General features: G+C 42.3%; 1 protein-coding gene across 1 annotated transcript in view; it reads left to right on the forward strand.

The window, feature by feature from the left end:
- Window positions 1-2,018: 2,018 nt before the first annotated feature.
- LOC104075754 (pikachurin-like) overlaps window positions 2,019-16,504 on the forward strand; it is a gene marked incomplete at its 3' end in the record, with an annotated part of 47,698 nt that continues 33,212 nt past the window's right edge. Inside the window, exons 1-5 of the mRNA XM_009576364.1 lie at window positions 2,019-2,120; window positions 4,136-4,219; window positions 5,939-5,965; window positions 10,352-10,469; window positions 10,734-10,869. Coding sequence (XP_009574659.1) covers window positions 2,082-2,120; window positions 4,136-4,219; window positions 5,939-5,965; window positions 10,352-10,469; window positions 10,734-10,869 — 404 coding nt within the window. The remainder of the gene's footprint in view (window positions 2,121-4,135; window positions 4,220-5,938; window positions 5,966-10,351; window positions 10,470-10,733; window positions 10,870-16,504) is intronic.

Consider the following 16,504-nt stretch of genomic DNA (forward strand, 5'->3'; position numbering starts at 1 on the left):
GTAATTCTTGTGCATGCTTCCATTAACGTGGGTTAGATCATTGCAGGTAATGAGGACAATTCATGGAGGTAGAGCCCTAAGTATGTTTTCCCTCCTTAATGTGTAAGTGCAGCCCTGTCCTGTTATGGCTATACAAACTTCTCGGGGATGTTACAACAGCACATTAGTATTCAGGATTTCTTTCAAGTTAAACTGATAAGCAGGATCCTTGGGGTGTGTAGAAAATACAAACCTCTAGCATACAATGGGTAGTCCCTTTTTCTGAAGGTGTATTGGTTTTTTTATCCCCTGCTGTGTTGTTTCAATAATAAAAGGGAAAAAAATAAAAAGTTCTTGGCTGCTCTTTCCTGTGCAGCCTTGCCCAGGAGACAGTCTGCTGGGAATTTTTTTAGGTAAGAATGGCTGAAGCTTCAGGCATAGGGACTGGATAGTGAGAGAAGTTAGGGTCTCTTAAACCTTATTTATATATTTATCCTTTCATGATTGCACCTAGCACTATCCAGGATTTCTTCTAGCATTGAAGAGAAATAAATAGATAAAAGTGCCAGGAAAACAAAGGGTCATCGGTGTTAACCAAGAGGTGTGGACCTCAACTGGCCACACTTGCTCACTCAAATCAAGAAACATAAGCCAAAAAGTTTCCTAGCGGAGGGAAAATGCAGGGTCTGTTTGAAGAGGACCAGAATATCAGTTCTGCTCTTGTTTTAACTACTTGGGTATTGATGCTGATCGATACTATGCAGAGTTTGTAAGCTGTTAAGTTTTGTATTTAGCTTCAAATCAAATATGTTGAAGTAACAAGTGTAAATCTGGTGTAGGCTTGCTTCACATCTAAAAATGGCCTTTACAGAAGCTTGCTTTCGCTTGATATTTTGTCGGAGCTAGTGGGAAAAAAGGGAAAAAAAAGGGTTTTAGCCTTTACTACTTAGCCTTTACTTAAAATTGTCATAGGTAAGGGCATGCAAAAAACTAAGTATAATAAAACTGTCACCTTTAAAAAAATGAAGTTGTTGTTAAGTGTCTGAATTAGCTATCTATTACAGTTGTTTGTTAGGTATGTTTGGTTTCAAGAGCACGGACGATGGTGGTTTGGAGAAGTGTTAAAAATCTTGCTCGGGTTACAGAGCAGACACGCTCCTCTGCCTGCCCTTTCTCACACAGTAAATGCAGTTGCTAACATGTTACTAGAGACATGGAGCTCAGGGTTTCCTTCTTCTCCAGTCTTTTTTTTTTTTGCAGTAATTGAATTAGCTATTTTACTGAAGCACCAACCTGTACCATGGGAAGAGAAGGAGATGGATGGGTGCTGTGAGACCAGTATAGCCATATAAAAATGCCCTCCTCCCACTGCAGCTGGTGAGAGACGGGGTTGATCGTGGCAGCACTGAAAGTGTGATGGCAAGAGATCCCACCGCTGTAACCTGCGTCTGGAGAGGGACAGGCGGGAACTGAGGGGTCCTTTGTGCTCTTCTTGCACAGGGCAAACTTGCTTCTTCTTACTTAAATCATTGCCCTTCCCATCCGTAGCTGTCACGAAGGAATTGAGGTTGCAGAGGCCGGTGGTGATCGGGAGACCTCTCGGTGGCCCATGAAGGGGGTCTCTTGGCCTGTGCCAAAGCAGCAAAGAGCTGAAGAGGAGGCATGTTTTGGGTTTGGTTTGGTTTTCCTCACACCAGGATGTGGCTGTTGGACATGAAGCCTGGGGGGGCAGTGAGGGGGAGGCTGAAGGTGTCCATGAGGTGTCCTGAGCTGATCAACAGCTCCTTGCCACTGAGAGAGGGGATGTCCCGCTTCGCCCCCTCTCTCCCGGTATCCCACTGCTGCCTTGGAGGGCAGAGGTGGAGAGGGAAAAGGTGCAGCCAAGTAAAATCTGAGTGGTGGCCAATGTTTGACAGTTTGGAATGAGGGCAGCACACATCTATTCTTCTTCAAAGCCATACCTGCCAGGTGGCTAAAGGAGAGGTTTTATGTCCTATGGCTTCTTACACAATGTCATTTTGCTTTGAGCAGATAGGCTGGGGCCTCCTCTTGATATACTGCTGGATTCACTGAACTGCACAGCGTTCAGCGTGCAATGGAGGATGCCAAAGCAGCATGCGAGCACCATCACAGGATATACGGTAAGTGATCCTCTATGCTGCTGGTAGAGGACTGCAATACCCTACATGGTCTCAGACTACGCACGCAGCACAGCGAAGCAAGCAGGAGAGCCCACTCTTATAACAAATTGTGCCATTGCCCAGAACCTGGTCAAGGGGCAGTGGGCTTGAATGGATTGAGCTGTAACTTTAAGAAACAAGTGGTTCATGTTTCAGAAGCAGGCTATGGTGGGAATTTGGGTTGGATGCCAAGGGCTTGTAGTGGGTATAGATTGCTTTTTTATTCTGGTTTTCATGCAAGGATCTTGGTGCTCTCTGCAGCTGATAAAACAGTGGAGCAGAGCAGTTCCATATTACAATGTGCAAGGGAGATCCATGGTATTTCAGGGCTGTTCAGACCCTTTGACTCGTACTTCCAGCCTGAGGATTGCTTTAGCACAAACAGCTTTTCCAAACTACACCTCTAAACATTCCCAGAGTGGCAGCAGGTACAGGGGAAGGACAGTTTCGTGGTGTCTTTTCCCCTGATAGACAGTGTACTGCATAGCATCCCTGGGAGCCCAGCAACAGCCTTAAATATCAGAAGAGACTTTTTTTTATTCCCTCTTACCTCTATGGTGAATTTCCCTTAAAGAAATGGGGTGATTTTCCTGTGTTACCCAGCAATTTACCCCCCAGCCCAGGGGAAGCTCTGCTCCCTCTCCAAGCCTCTGCTACGTTAACTTCTGCCTGTTGGGCAAAGTGGAATGGCTAGCCTAAACTGGGTACTGTGTTTAGTGTGCAAGCAGAAAAACAATGAGCACTAATCTGCCATTTATTCATGTTTATTAGGTGTTGCTTTAACAGGTGTTCCACGGCAAAGAAACTCGGTCTCAAAATGGAAGTTAGTCAGCAGAGAATTAACATGAAAGATGTGGGATATCGACTAGAATTGGTTGGTTTCCCCTTTAACAAAAAACAAATAGCAGCTGTTTTTGTTAGCATTTTTTGTGGAAGGATTTGAAATTTCCAGAAAAAGAAAATCCAAAATTCAGTTTTATGTAAAAAGGTGGGAAGCAGAAAACTTCTGACAACCTTTATTATTGATGTATGCTAAAAGAGTGAGACAATTCCCTGAAATAGGTGTTTCGGGTACGCATGCCCCTTCATCCCATGGTCTTGTAAATGACACTAACAGAGCCCAGCTGCAGGGTTGTTTTTATTGTTATGAAAGCGCTTGTCGTCTAGGACATGGAGAAGCACTTGCTGTGGCCAGAACCTGCCTCAGCCAGGCTCTGTGTGTAGTTGGGTCCACTCTTCTGTGTGAAAACAGAGGTGCAGTGAGTAAGTGGCTTTTCTATAGGTCATGATATTTTTCAAACAGTTGCAATATTTAATAGTCACAAATCATAAATAGTTTTCACTGTTCATGCAGTATATCAAGCATCCAAGCCCCAGTTTATATTTAAGCCTTGAGCATGTGGCATGGTGGTAAAACCAGTGACAAACAGCATTGAGAGTGCTATACCCAAACCATCTTCCCTTCATGTTAGCTTTTGACCCTCTGGCATCTCTGTGCACAGGAAATCAGACTTTCCCTGGCTCATTAGTCTCCAGTACATGGCAACAGGCATGGAGAGGCACTTATGATACAGCAATTTTTATAATGACATAATCACATAATGTCAATATCTTCCTTATATGAAGTAAAATGCCTAACTTGTGCAGACCAGTCCCACAGATCTTCAGCTGTCCAAGATGACCATGGCCAAATGATGCACAATTAAAGTTGTCAGTTCAAGTCTGCCCTGAAAGCTAGGCTGAGTTTCACCTCAGTTCAGCGTATACACTGTAAGATGGTGTCCTTTGGTCATACTGAGAACTTCTAGCAAATATGAAGGGAATGTTAAAGGGCATTAGCTTTTCATGTTTTTGAAAAGGTAGGGGATCATAGGCTCAAATGCTGTTCACAATGTGATAACAATGCACTTGTTTTTAAGTCATTCTGAAGCATTGCGTTATTGCTTTAACCGGCGTGACTGTGTCTTCTTCCCAAGGTGTTTTACTCAGAGGTTGAAGATGACAAAGCAGTTAAACAGCTCTCACACGATGTTCCCCTGAGTTTGGATATGGTTAGCATGGTGAGTATTTCTTTTCATCAACAGTCAGAGCACTGAAGTGGAGCTTGCAAGTAGGAACTTGCAACTGTCTACTTGCTGCTAGTTTGTGAATTATGCTGAGGATCCAAGCCCCAGATCTGCTCTGGGTATTGAGCAAAAGGAAATCACAGTGTTTTTCTGTAATCCAGTCAGTGTGATACACTTTTGCTCCTTGTTGTCTGACTAATTTATCATGTAAAACTATGGGGACTTGCTTGCGTCTTCCTAGTACTGACCTTTGGCGTCTACTGAAATAGAACTTTTAATTTTGAATATGCATTTTCTGTGCACTTCCACACATAGAAGGGGAATTGCACGACTCTGTGCACAATCAGGGTTGCTATATCAGTGTATGTGTATTGCAGTGTCTGACACAGGTAAGTGTGTGAGTTAAAGGACACAGTTTTCAGTGTATTTTTGTTTTTGTCTCTGTGTGAGACTGTGGCCTCTTGAAATATGGAATTTAAAATTTAATAATGCTGCTTTAGTTGCAGTTGTGCAAGTCCATCTCCTAGAAGATTCCCTCAACTTCTGTTTTTTTTGTTCTTGAAAGCATTACTTTTTCTCCTTGCTTACCATTTTGCCCCTTTCCTTTAGTTCTGTTTTTCTTTTTATCACTCCTTCGTTTTCTTACTTTGCTTTATTTCACTTTCCCCTTCTCTTCCCTCCTTCCCTTTTTCTGTCCACTTTCCCCTTCCTTTTCCATTCACAAATGAACACCGCCCATCCTCTTCTGCTGCACGGCTGAGCAATTAGTGCCGCGATGAAAGCAATTCCTCCGTGCTTCTGGATGGTTTTAATACTGTCTGCTTTTAAAGGGTATTCTCCAAACATGCCAGTGCTTCCTCAGTGCGGAGAAGCTGCTTTTGAGTTCAGCAAGGCAGAAACAGAGATATTCCAGCCTCTGCTCGGGCGGAGAGTGAAGGAGTGTTGCAGGTTGGGTGCTGTGAGGGGAGCACTTCATACCACGATCTGCAAAGGGCAGTCTGTCCACAAGACAGCAATGTTACCAGCACAGAAATCAAAGGCTTATGTGTGCACACAGAGGAGCATTGCAGGCTTTCCAATCTTTATTTGGTGATCTTTCTTCACAATTCAATTTTTTGCTCCTTTCTCTTCTACTTGTCTTTGTTCTCCTTTATTTCCTGACCACTGTTTCTTCAGCCTCCCTACCTGATGTTCAGCAATATGCATTCCCTGATATTTCCTGATCCCTTCTGGGCAGTGCTCAGAAACCTTCACCGTGAGAAGCATCAGTGAGAGAGATGCTCAAATTTCCTGCAGTTTTCCATCACTCTCGTTGTCCGTTCCGAGTCCTGCAGGTTCCTGGGATCATGGCAAATGAAAGAATCCCATTGCCGTGATATATTATTTCTTTATTTATGCATTATTTTCTCCCTTCTGATCTTTATCTCTGTGTTTCTCACTTGCTTTTTTTCCTGAAAAAAACATTCTTCCTAGTAGTGCCAACAAAGATCAAACAGTGCATTGGTTTTTTAATCTTAATCCTGACAGTAGTAATTCTTACTGGGAGAACAGAATCTGTATCCCAGTACTCACACAGATGAATAACAGCCATATAGACTACTATATGCTGCAGCATTGGCCTTGTTTTAATTCTCTGACCTGTTGTTTATGTGGTTTTGCCATCACTTTTTAGTATGTTACTTCATTAACAAGTCCTATTTCACTTTTCCCCAGGGACAGCTTGAAGGACAAGCAATTTTTGTAAGTATTGCTTCACGTGAAACATGGTCACAGCTGTGATTTAAAATGAAATTGAACATTCCTGACGTGGTCTTTCCACAGATTTACACACAAAAGTTGATCTCAAATGTTGATTCTACTTAGCACTTATACAGGATCTTTTGTAGTCAAAATGTGGCAAATAGTAGCTAAAGCTCAAAATCCAAAGGTGAAGAAGGTGGACATGTGTAGGTGTAGCAGCTCCCTTTTTAGCAATGGATAAACTTTCCTATCGGTATCAAAAGTATTTATGGTTGTCTTGTTTTGCTGGAGGAAATTTGTGTAAAAAAATGAGCTATATCCAGGCAGTGAGGACTTACAGGGGACAGGGACGGCTGGGTAGTCAGACACAGAGTGTCACAGAGTGACAGGGAGTGACAGGGAAGAATAAAGCAGTCCAGCAGTGGGAGAGGTGGTGGAGAGGAAAAAACCTGAGCCAGTCCAGCGAGAGCTGAGGAGGAGGAGCGCGGGAGGCGGCCAGCCACGGAACGCCCAGGAGGAAGTAGTGAGAGACTAACAACTAGTATAAAACAGATTTGAAAGAAACACCAGCCCTCTTAATGGCTTTGCAGCTGGTGAATTATTCAGACTGATTATTTCCAGTCGTGCGCTCGGTCCACTCTGCTTCCTATGAGCAGTAAACAGATTGGGCTTTTTGTGAGGGGGGGAGCAAGCGGATGGTGCTTGGGGTTGGGTAGGATAAGGGCAGCGATTTCAGTGTTTAACTGAAATCCCTAACATCAACAACCTCTTGCAAACTTTTTTTCTCTGAGATTTGTTCTAGGAATGGAGAAATCCCACAAAGTTGGTGGATCTCACACAGCTTTCATGGTCTGAATTAAGGGGAGTTTGGCTGGACTGTAGGAGGCTGATGTCTGGATGAGACCTCAGGATGCACTTGAACCAGGACTATCTGATTCAATCCCAGCTGAGCTGAGTCTGGATTACGGCATTTCAGAGTTGAGGTTCCATGCTGGGCCCTTTTTTTCTGCTTGATAAAAATAACACTTCTGAGGGGTACTTGTGGAGAAGTATGACTGACTGGGATTAATCAGCTCCCAGCTGCCATTAATCCTCAGGAAGTGGTGTTCTCGCTGAAATGCTTTCTGTTATATTCATACCAAACTCAACAGAAATCTGCAATAGTTTTGTGGTTAGGTCTGCACAGTTCGTGTTTCCGTCACGAAGCCTCCTCTCCTGGTGCCGGGTACAACCCCGCTGCTTTCCCAGAGGCTTCTCTGGGCCACGCGAAACTGTCATAGCAAGAGCTGAACTGGGTCGCCTGTTCCTGAGTGTGCATATGTACATGTGCCTGTGCGTTAGCGAAGTGGATAATGTAGTAGGGCTGTATTATGTCATCTTATAATAGAGAACACGTAAGTGAGAGCAGCCGGGAGAAGTGCAGATTTAATTTAATAAGGCAGTTGTTCTACTGGGCATAATATTCATGAAGTTGAGCACAAATATTTTAAAAAAAAAAAAAGCAAGACAAATTAGCAGGCTTTAAGGGTGGGAGGTTTTAGGTCAGGCACAGAGCCCTGGAGAGCAATAGTGCTCCCTATCAAATCACCAAACACACCAGTACAAAATGGGGAGTGACCAGCTGAGACCAGTAGTGCAGGGAAGGAGTTGTCAGGGGATCAAGTGTCATTAAACCCAGCTCAATTTCTGCAGCTGCGTTATATTCCAGGGTTTGATGGTTTTTTGGATTAAAACCAAACCAAACAAAACAGAAAACAGGTTTTCTTTGGAAAATAATTTGTAATCCAGGTTTCTGTTAGGCGGCTTACTGCGCAGCCTCACAAAGAGTTTCAACATACTTGGAGGGAGGGCAAGCTGTGTGGCAAGGCAGGGAGGGATATACGGTTTCTACGTACACCTGACTCCTCTACCACAGAAAAGGCATTGCTTCGCCCTCTTCAAGAATGTGAGATTGTAATGAAAATACCGAATGTCATTTTGCAGGGTTTTAGCAAGAGTGTTGTGTAAGACACGAAAGTGAGATTGGTGCCTAGTAAAGCCTCATTGGCAGTGTGATGTCCACTTTGGGGTATCATGCTTCAAAATATAGAGGCAATCTGAGTGGAGAGAAAGACTACAAAAATGATGGGAAGCTAACTCTTCCACATCCCACCTAAATTCCTTATCTGTGAGGCCACTGTGTCTCTTCTGGGATGGAGAAAACTTGAGTTTAAGACCCTTCTAAATACAAGAAAAAAAAGAGATGAAATATGTACTCCCAGGCTCTTGGACAGTGGGGTACAAGAAAATGTGTTGAAGTTCTCCAGAACCTCATTTGAAAGTGTCCTGGTGTGAGGTAGGTATTCCCTGAGATTGCTAGGGGTTAAGATAGCTTGATGATGTCCTGAATCATTACCTATTCACTAATGTCTTGATCCTAGAAGATTAGAAGATACTTGATCTCAAAGATACCCACTGTATGTCCAACAGTTGTGTTCATGGAGAGGATATTGCCAGCAGAAAGAGGTTTTGAGGGTACACATGTTGAATTTAAATATCTAAGTAGATATTAGGACTTTGATCTTGATTGGCCTTGCAGTCAGTAAGATTTGTTCTGTTTAGTTTATTGTAGACTTGAGTCTGGAGGTAATAATATGAGGCAAGTACATCAATATCCCACTGTCTGCAGAGGCCAAGTTCCTGAACAGTGTGAAAGCACTAAGACACATAATGAAGGATTTTTTCTCATAAGAATGAATGTAATAAAGAGGGATGCCAGCAGGAACAAATGCACACAGTTTTAATACAGACAGACAGTATGTATGTTATGGAGGATGGAATGGCAGGAACAGGATCATCAGTATTGTCATCGGGAGGAGGTGCTGGGTTTTCAGCAATTGGCTTTCCAGATCACATTTTGAAAGGTCTCAGTCACTTCAGCTACGAGACTGAAAGACCCAGATAAATCTTTTGGTGTGAGTGTTCTTGCTGCCTCTCTCTGGGCAGTTACTCTTCCAGCATTGTTATCATCTCCCTCAGATGAATCCAAATCATTCAAGCAGATCAAGGGTGAATGATGGAAAAACAGGATAATGGTCAGGTGGTCTGTGTTAATAGGAAATCGGTGATGGAGCTCCAAAACCGCAGCTAGAGAAATGACAGATGGCAGGGTGTTGCCGAACAATGTTGTAGTAATAACATAAGTTCCCCAAAGAATAGAGAGGGAGGCTTTGTCCAAAAGACTGCCATAAGGAAATTCAGCAGTTAATAAAATTTTGGGATTGTTTACTATTTTACTGCAACTGGAAACGCAGATTTAAAGTCTGCTCCAGTGTGAAGAGAAAGGACATCTCTGCATTTTCACGTGCACTGTGAATAATGTTTTTAATGTCAGAGAGTGAAAAACAAAGAAAAATCTCTCTAGAAGAGTTTTTTATAAGTGCTTTTCTTCACAACAAAATAGTCTGTGGTGTAGAACCTAGTATTTCTGTTTACTTGTGTATACTGTCAAAATTTGTAAATCTGAGATTTGCATCTCTCTACAGATAGGCTGCAGGTAAAGAATACTGAATTTCTAATCACGCTTACACGTGCTCCATTAAAGACCAGATCTAAATGTCTGAAGCTGATCCATGCTACGTGCGCCAGCCAGTGATAAAATGTAATTTTTTGGTGACATTTGCTAATTTGTGGGAGATTTGAGCAGGTTCCTCTGAACAGTATTCAGCAGCACAAGCTCTTCACGTGGAGGTTAGCATCGCCTCCCTTACAATAGTTGTCTGTGGGTTAATCTTTCTGTGTTTATGGCAGAAGGACAAATACGGGAAATGCTTGCTTCAGGTCAAGGCTGATAGCTAGGCTAGGAAAATTGTGAGAGGCGATGGGAATGGTCTCTGCTCTGTGAGAAATTGAAGATCATCAGTTCACACCGCAGCAACTTGCTTCATTCTCAGGAGCTTCTACAGTCTCTGGATGTAAAAGAAAAACAAAACCAAAGCAAACAAACCAACAAACAAACAAAACAAAACAAAAAAAAAAGGAAATGCACCAGACTGATACTGAATGCCAGCAGTTGGCTCAGGGAGGGAATAGTATGTGACTTTGACTTCACCAGCAAAAAAGCCAGACAGTGAATGCAAACAATCTGCAACCTTGTGAATTATGCTGAGAAATGGGTCCAGGTCATCCCTGTGGATTCCCCCGGGGCAAAGCTGCAGCTTGAGAGGAAACACGTGGTGCTGTTTGTTTTTGTTGCTTCTGAGCTGGGCTGGGCTGGGGACAATCCTCCTAGGAGGTTACATGGAAAATGCCATGTAAGATCCTGGAATCCCAGCTCACAGCGCTGTCCCCAGTTGCATGGAAGAGCTTTCACAATGTTCTTGTCTTGTCTTCTCTTGACTCTGGTAGGAGGTTGTTATCGGTGATCTAAAGCCAGGTACTCCACACCGCGTTAGCGTTGGAGCGTACGGCTGGGCAGGGAAAGGACGACCCAGCATGCCCAGAGACGTGACAACCTTATCCCAAGGTAACGCTGCCTACGTGGCTTTCTGTTACAAAACTGGCAGGGCGCATGTCTGTAACACAACAGGTCACTCACACCTAAATCTCTGTCATGTGCAGTATCATAATGTTTTACTATTACTTTTCCACAAGTATGGGGTTTTAGAGGGGTAACAGGTAAAGGGAGAAGCCTCTAAATTTGATTCCCAAGCCTGCAGGTGTTGGGTTTAAGTGTGTGTTAGCCTGTCCGCTTCTCTGATGCTGTTCCTCTACATTTCTTCTGGCTTAGATAAGTGCATGCCCCCTGCACCACCCTATCAGCCCCAGATTGTGGTGGTTTCTGATTCAGAAGTTGCGTTATCCTGGAAGCCTGGAGTGAGCGAAGGAAGTTCTCCCATCCAGTACTACACGGTGGAGTTTATGAGGCAAGTTTGCCAGTGGAGTCTGAATTTCAGTGTTTCTGCACTACAGCTCTTTTTAAACAAAACAGCACTATTAAACTGCGTATAGATTCTCCTCATGATTTATTTCCTTACTGTGTATAGTACGCTTAGTTTTCCTCTCGATGTGTGTTGAATTACCATGAAAATTTAAAGACAAAACCAGAAGTAATCTAATCTGTTATAAAATCACCAATAAGTTGTACCTTCTGATTGAAGAAAATAAGGTCTCATTTGATCTGTTACCTCTAATAAAGGCCTGGGTAAGTGAAGTTCTAAGTTTCTCCTGTCATCAAACGCTGCCGAACCATGCTGAGAAAAGTGTGTGGCAGAGCAGTTCCCCTGAACAGGAGTACCCTGGGCTGCTACAGGAAATAATCTGGGGATTGCAAACCCAGTATGTTGGGCAGTTTTACCTGACAAAAGTCTTTTGGGTCTTGAGATGGCAGGACTCAGACTTGCTTCATTATTCTAATGCTAATCAAGTTTACATGAAATGTTAGCCTTTCTGTTTATATTTTTTTTGGGGGGGTGGGGTGTTGGTGGTTATTTTTTTTCTTCTTTTATGTTCAACTCTCTAAAATTTGCAGTAATACAACTGAACTGTGAAAAGTTGCCAATCAAGTTGCTTTTATAAGGCGCATATGAAGGGTCAGGAGGAGGTGGTTGTATCTGCATGCACAAACAAGTATTCGTGCCTGACTGTTCATATGCTTGTGTAAGCTAATGTCTGCATACAAAGCTGTTTATTTTCATGTGCTTGCCCCTGTGTTTCCCCTTACAGTGAATGCAAAATTCAGTCTTTGGAAGTTTAATCCTTTGGGTGAACCCTTGATGACAGGTTTTAGTTGAGGTTCCTGGATGAGAAGGGAGAATTGCTTCTTTAACTACCCTGAGCTGTAAAGGTCAAAAAATCATTCTCCAGAAAAACACATTCATTTTTAAAAAAGAATTGTTGTTGTTAAAACAGACAGAAAGAACTATTGGTTTTCAGTGCTTGAAGTATGGTTACAATCTAGAAGATATTGATATAATGAAAAGAATTCCCAGGCTGAAAGCCTGCTTGTGAACTTACGTTGCACTTTGTGTTTGAATCAGAATTCCCCGTATTTAGTGAGAAGCCATCTGATGTTGATTGCACTGGGAGGCAGGACATGAAGGCTGAAGATGCGTGATGGCCATTATGTAAACTCTGCTGTAGCGTTACCATGAAACTTCTCCAGTATCTATTTTTCGAACACAGTCGTTATCTGAGCCCTTCTCTCTTCTCCCCATCTCTTCTCTCTCATGTGCTCGGTGGATGGGGAAGGGATTTTGCTGGGTTCTGAGTGAACGCATTCCTGTCGCCTCCGTGGTTTTGCTGGAAAGTGGAGCCTGCAGGTTTATGTACACCTCTTCATAGCACCAGGGGTCTGCTAATGGAAGAAGAAGTGGGCACCATCATCTCCATCTGACACACTGAAAGTGCACCCTTGAATGCTTTTGTTCAGACAGAGAGTGGAAAGCTGCCTTCACTGTTTAAGTTGAAAGATGCGAGTAATTGAAATTTCAGTGTTTCGTTGTTTTTAGACTTTGGGAAGGAATTTGCTAACAGCACAATGTTTTGATTACACTGTTTAGTTTGAGGTTTAAAGCTAAGCTTGAAGTGCATTTGTTAATTTTGGGATTATGCTCTCTTAGACTTGGAAGCTTGATTATATATTTGGAGAAAGTTCAATGAGCCATAAGCCCTAATGCTGTTAGAGATAAAGATTTAACTTTAAGCTTCATTGTCTTTTGCTGCATATAGTTTTAATTACTATAAAATGTATTAACATGAGTTAAAGCTGTTAAATTAAACCAATGTAAAACCAACCAAAACAGTGCAAGTAAATTTAGAATTAAGTCCTCTTATGTCAAAGAAATACAATATTATCCTGTGCTTTTGCAAAATTAATGACTTTCTTATGCAAATCTGTAATTTCTCTTGGGTGCAGCATAAACCTCTAAAAACGATGACATTGTTTAAATCATTTCAGTCCCCTTAGAACCAACATTATGACTTTAACCCTAGAAAAAACACGCTAGGGGAAAAACACTCTTTTCATTTGCTCAACTGTGATATTGGGGATTAAAACCTCATGAAAATTCAATACTTTAATTGTTTGCATGTACCAGAATCTGATCAGAACCAGAGCTAATCTGCAGTCTGTTTCTGCTCGGGGTCTGAGTTTGGGCCTTTATTTAGGCACTTGTATGGATTTGCCTTGGGACCTTTCAGTTTGCTGTAGGCAGTGGAGGGCTGCAGGTCCTTCAGGTGTAGGATAGGCTCGGCTAACTCAGGCTCTGCCCTGCTGTTGACTAGAAGAGGACACTAAGGAGACCACAATCCCAACTTGGCTAAATGCTGAAAATCAGGAGGGTCTCACTGCTCACTGCACAGTTCATAGGGAATGTGTAGAAAAGTGTGTTAAACCCAAAATAGCTAATGGAATCCATGGAAGGCTAATAGTCTGCAATAGTGTTAATAGTCTGTTGTTTTATGCTGGGAAATATTTTACGACAAACAGCATTTTTATGAAAGCTTTGAAAGCCCCTGGACTTAAACATACTAGTTTAGGTGTTTTTCCTAAAGATACTGTAAAAAAATTAATTCTTAAAAATGTCTTGGATATTTTCACTTGAGTACTCCAAATACTCAAATTTGTAATCTGTTGAATGCCTACCCAGTCTTCTAAACTTGGAGACTAACTTACCCGAATTTTTATAGTCAGCTAGCTTCTACAGAACCGCATGTGTTTCAGCAGCGTACCCCTTAGAAGTAGTAGGTCGCTTTCTTTTCAACTCCTTGGTACGTAGATGGATTTAGCAGCTTTCAATATTAATCTCGACACATGGGAAATTTTTCAGTATCTCAGTAGTGACATGAAACTTCTGCTGCAATGAACTAGGTGGGTTCTGCTGATAAAACTGAGGACAATTATCAGTATACAGATGTTAGGATGGAGCAGATTCAGCATAGTTTTGTGGGCAGATTTCTTTCTAGTTTTCAGCCTTCCCCCTAAAAAAAAGGTGTATCCCTGAATCCATTCAGTGTTGAACTAGCTGTCCCTGGCGCTACACTGAACCGGGCAGTCATATTTGCTTTCATTTGCAGAGAACCCGAAACAACAGATCTGACCAGGGAGATGTCTCCTAATGCCCAGCAAAAATACCTTTAATACTGCTTTCCTGATTAATGCATGAAACAGATATGTCTGCCTCAACATTTACCTCACTATTTGTAAGGGTTAAATCCTTGAAAAGGTAATTAATGAAGAAAGAGGAGTGGAAGACATAGATATTAGGGGGAAAATTCTTAACAATGTTAGACAGCATCAGAGTAATATTTAACAGAAGAATGAGGTTAGAAAATTGTCTGCTTTTCCTTTGCTCAGAGTTGAACTGGTGTGTTGGTTGATATGTTTTGTAGAAAGTGTCCCAATAAAGCTAAATAATAGTAATTACTAAAAATAATATCCTATAGTGCATTATTGTCTGCATTGAGTATTTTCCATAGTGAATAAGAACATATTGTACTTGTCACCATATTTATTATTTGTAGGAATATTTAAAAAAAAAATTGGTAGAGCTGACTTTGCTACTTGAGATGAGGACAAACTCGGCACAAAAGAACAATCAAAAACCGTATAAAAATTGGATTGCTAGCAGGTGCTTCACTCTATTAAATCATTTCCAGGTGATTTTAAGAGGAAGTTCAAGTGAGTATAAAATTGCTGCTCTCCGCATCAGAAAGATTTCCTTTCCTAAATTGCGCCAGTCTCCAGATTACAGCGTAAAGCAATGATCCAAATGTTTTGGGTACATTTGGGGCAGAATTCTGCCCTCAGTTTATATCTGTCCAGTCCTATTGACTTTACCCATATGTTTATTGTCTTAAAACCACTCTGACTTTGTCACTGGCCAGATTCCCGCTGCATGGCCTTTCTGCGTTGGAGATGCACAGCTGTAACTTCAGGAGCAGAAAATGCCAGTGGAAGTTGTCTGATTTCTTCATGCACAGATACATCGTCTGGAGCAGCCCTGCGAGGTCCTGGCTGGAGACAGAGAGATCTGTGCTGGTCCAGGGAATGCAGCTCTGCAGAAAGACGGGAAAAATGGCATCAAAATGAGCCCTTCCGGTGTAAACGTTGACACAAACTAAATTTTGACGCAAAAAGGACCATGGAGACAGTTTTCAACAAAATGTTCCCAGCTTAGAAAACACAGGAGCTGGCTGGCCCTGGACGCCGTCACCAGCTGAGTTTGTCGTGCTCCTCTCCCCATCTGTTTGTCATTTTTTCATCTTGTACCGATTTGTTCAGACAGGGAATGTTCTGGAGAAATAGCAAAGGTCGAGTGATAAATCTCCCTCTTTCCGGACCATGGAGACAGTTTTCAACAAAATGTTCCCAGCTTAGAAAACACAGGAGCTGGCTGGCCCTGGACGCCGTCACCAGCTGAGTTTGTCGTGCTCCTCTCCCCATCTGTTTGTCATTTTTTCATCTTGTACCGATTTGTTCAGACAGGGAATGTTCTGGAGAAATAGCAAAGGTCGAGTGATAAATCTCCCTCTTTCCCAACATTTGCAAGCATTTCCTTTATTATTCACTTCTGCAGAAGGAAGTCTTATGAGAGGGAGACAGTGAAGTTGAAGGCTAGCCTAGGGCGTGTGTTGTCTCCTAAGTCTTCGTAGGGTGCAATACCTCCTTCGGGTCCCTTCCTCAGAGGTGTGCGTTCCCATTCGGGCACAGATGTCGGCAGAGTCTGTCGCAAAGGGACTGTGAGGCAGCTCTTGAGCTAGCAGGAATTCCTTGCGCTGGAATTAGAGCCAAAAAAAGATGTGTATAGAAAAATTGAAAACACTACTAAGCAAGCATGTGGAAGGAAGCGATGTTAACAGCTTTCATTTGGAAAACACTATGCATTTTCATTTTGGCCCAGGCTCAGAGAAGGGAAACAGTGAAAGAGTAGCCAAAATAAATGCCCTCCTGTCTACCAGGAAATGGTGGTGGAGGGTGACTTAAGATGGTCTGTTTAGCTGTCATTGCATCTTGTGCATTTGTCTGATTTTATTTTTATCTTTAGCAAGACAATGAAATATTCGCACCCAATGTGCCGTTGCGCACAGGAGCCAAGCAGCTGGGAGCTGCTGCTTTGTCACTGCATTGGCCCTGCTGGCACAACGCAATGAAACCTCAGTGATCAATAAATCTTGTATTGACTGGTAAAAGAACACGTACATTAACTTTGGCATTTCCTTCCAGCTGCAAATAAACAAATACAAAATGCCTGCCTTGTGCTATAATTTTCATTGGAAGACTGTTAGAGACATTTGCAGCTAGTCCTGCATAAACATTGGTAGATTCAGGGAGCACATGGAGGTTATTTCCTGTAATAAATATCGCAAAGACATCTTACAAAAGGACACTGGAATAATTTTCTCTGAAAGTCACTTATGTCCCTATTTTACTTTCATAAGCTTCCATTTGAATATTTTGGGTGGTCTAGACTTAATGTTTACATTTTTATTTTGTTTGTATTTGTTTAACTTCTCATTCCGTTCTCTCTTTGATAAGAAGAGACCACTTCTAGAGAGAGT

Source organism: Fulmarus glacialis, unplaced genomic scaffold (genome assembly GCF_000690835.1).
Source record: "Fulmarus glacialis isolate BGI_N327 unplaced genomic scaffold, ASM69083v1 scaffold37914, whole genome shotgun sequence".
In the NCBI taxonomy this organism is placed as follows: Eukaryota; Metazoa; Chordata; class Aves; order Procellariiformes; family Procellariidae; genus Fulmarus; species Fulmarus glacialis.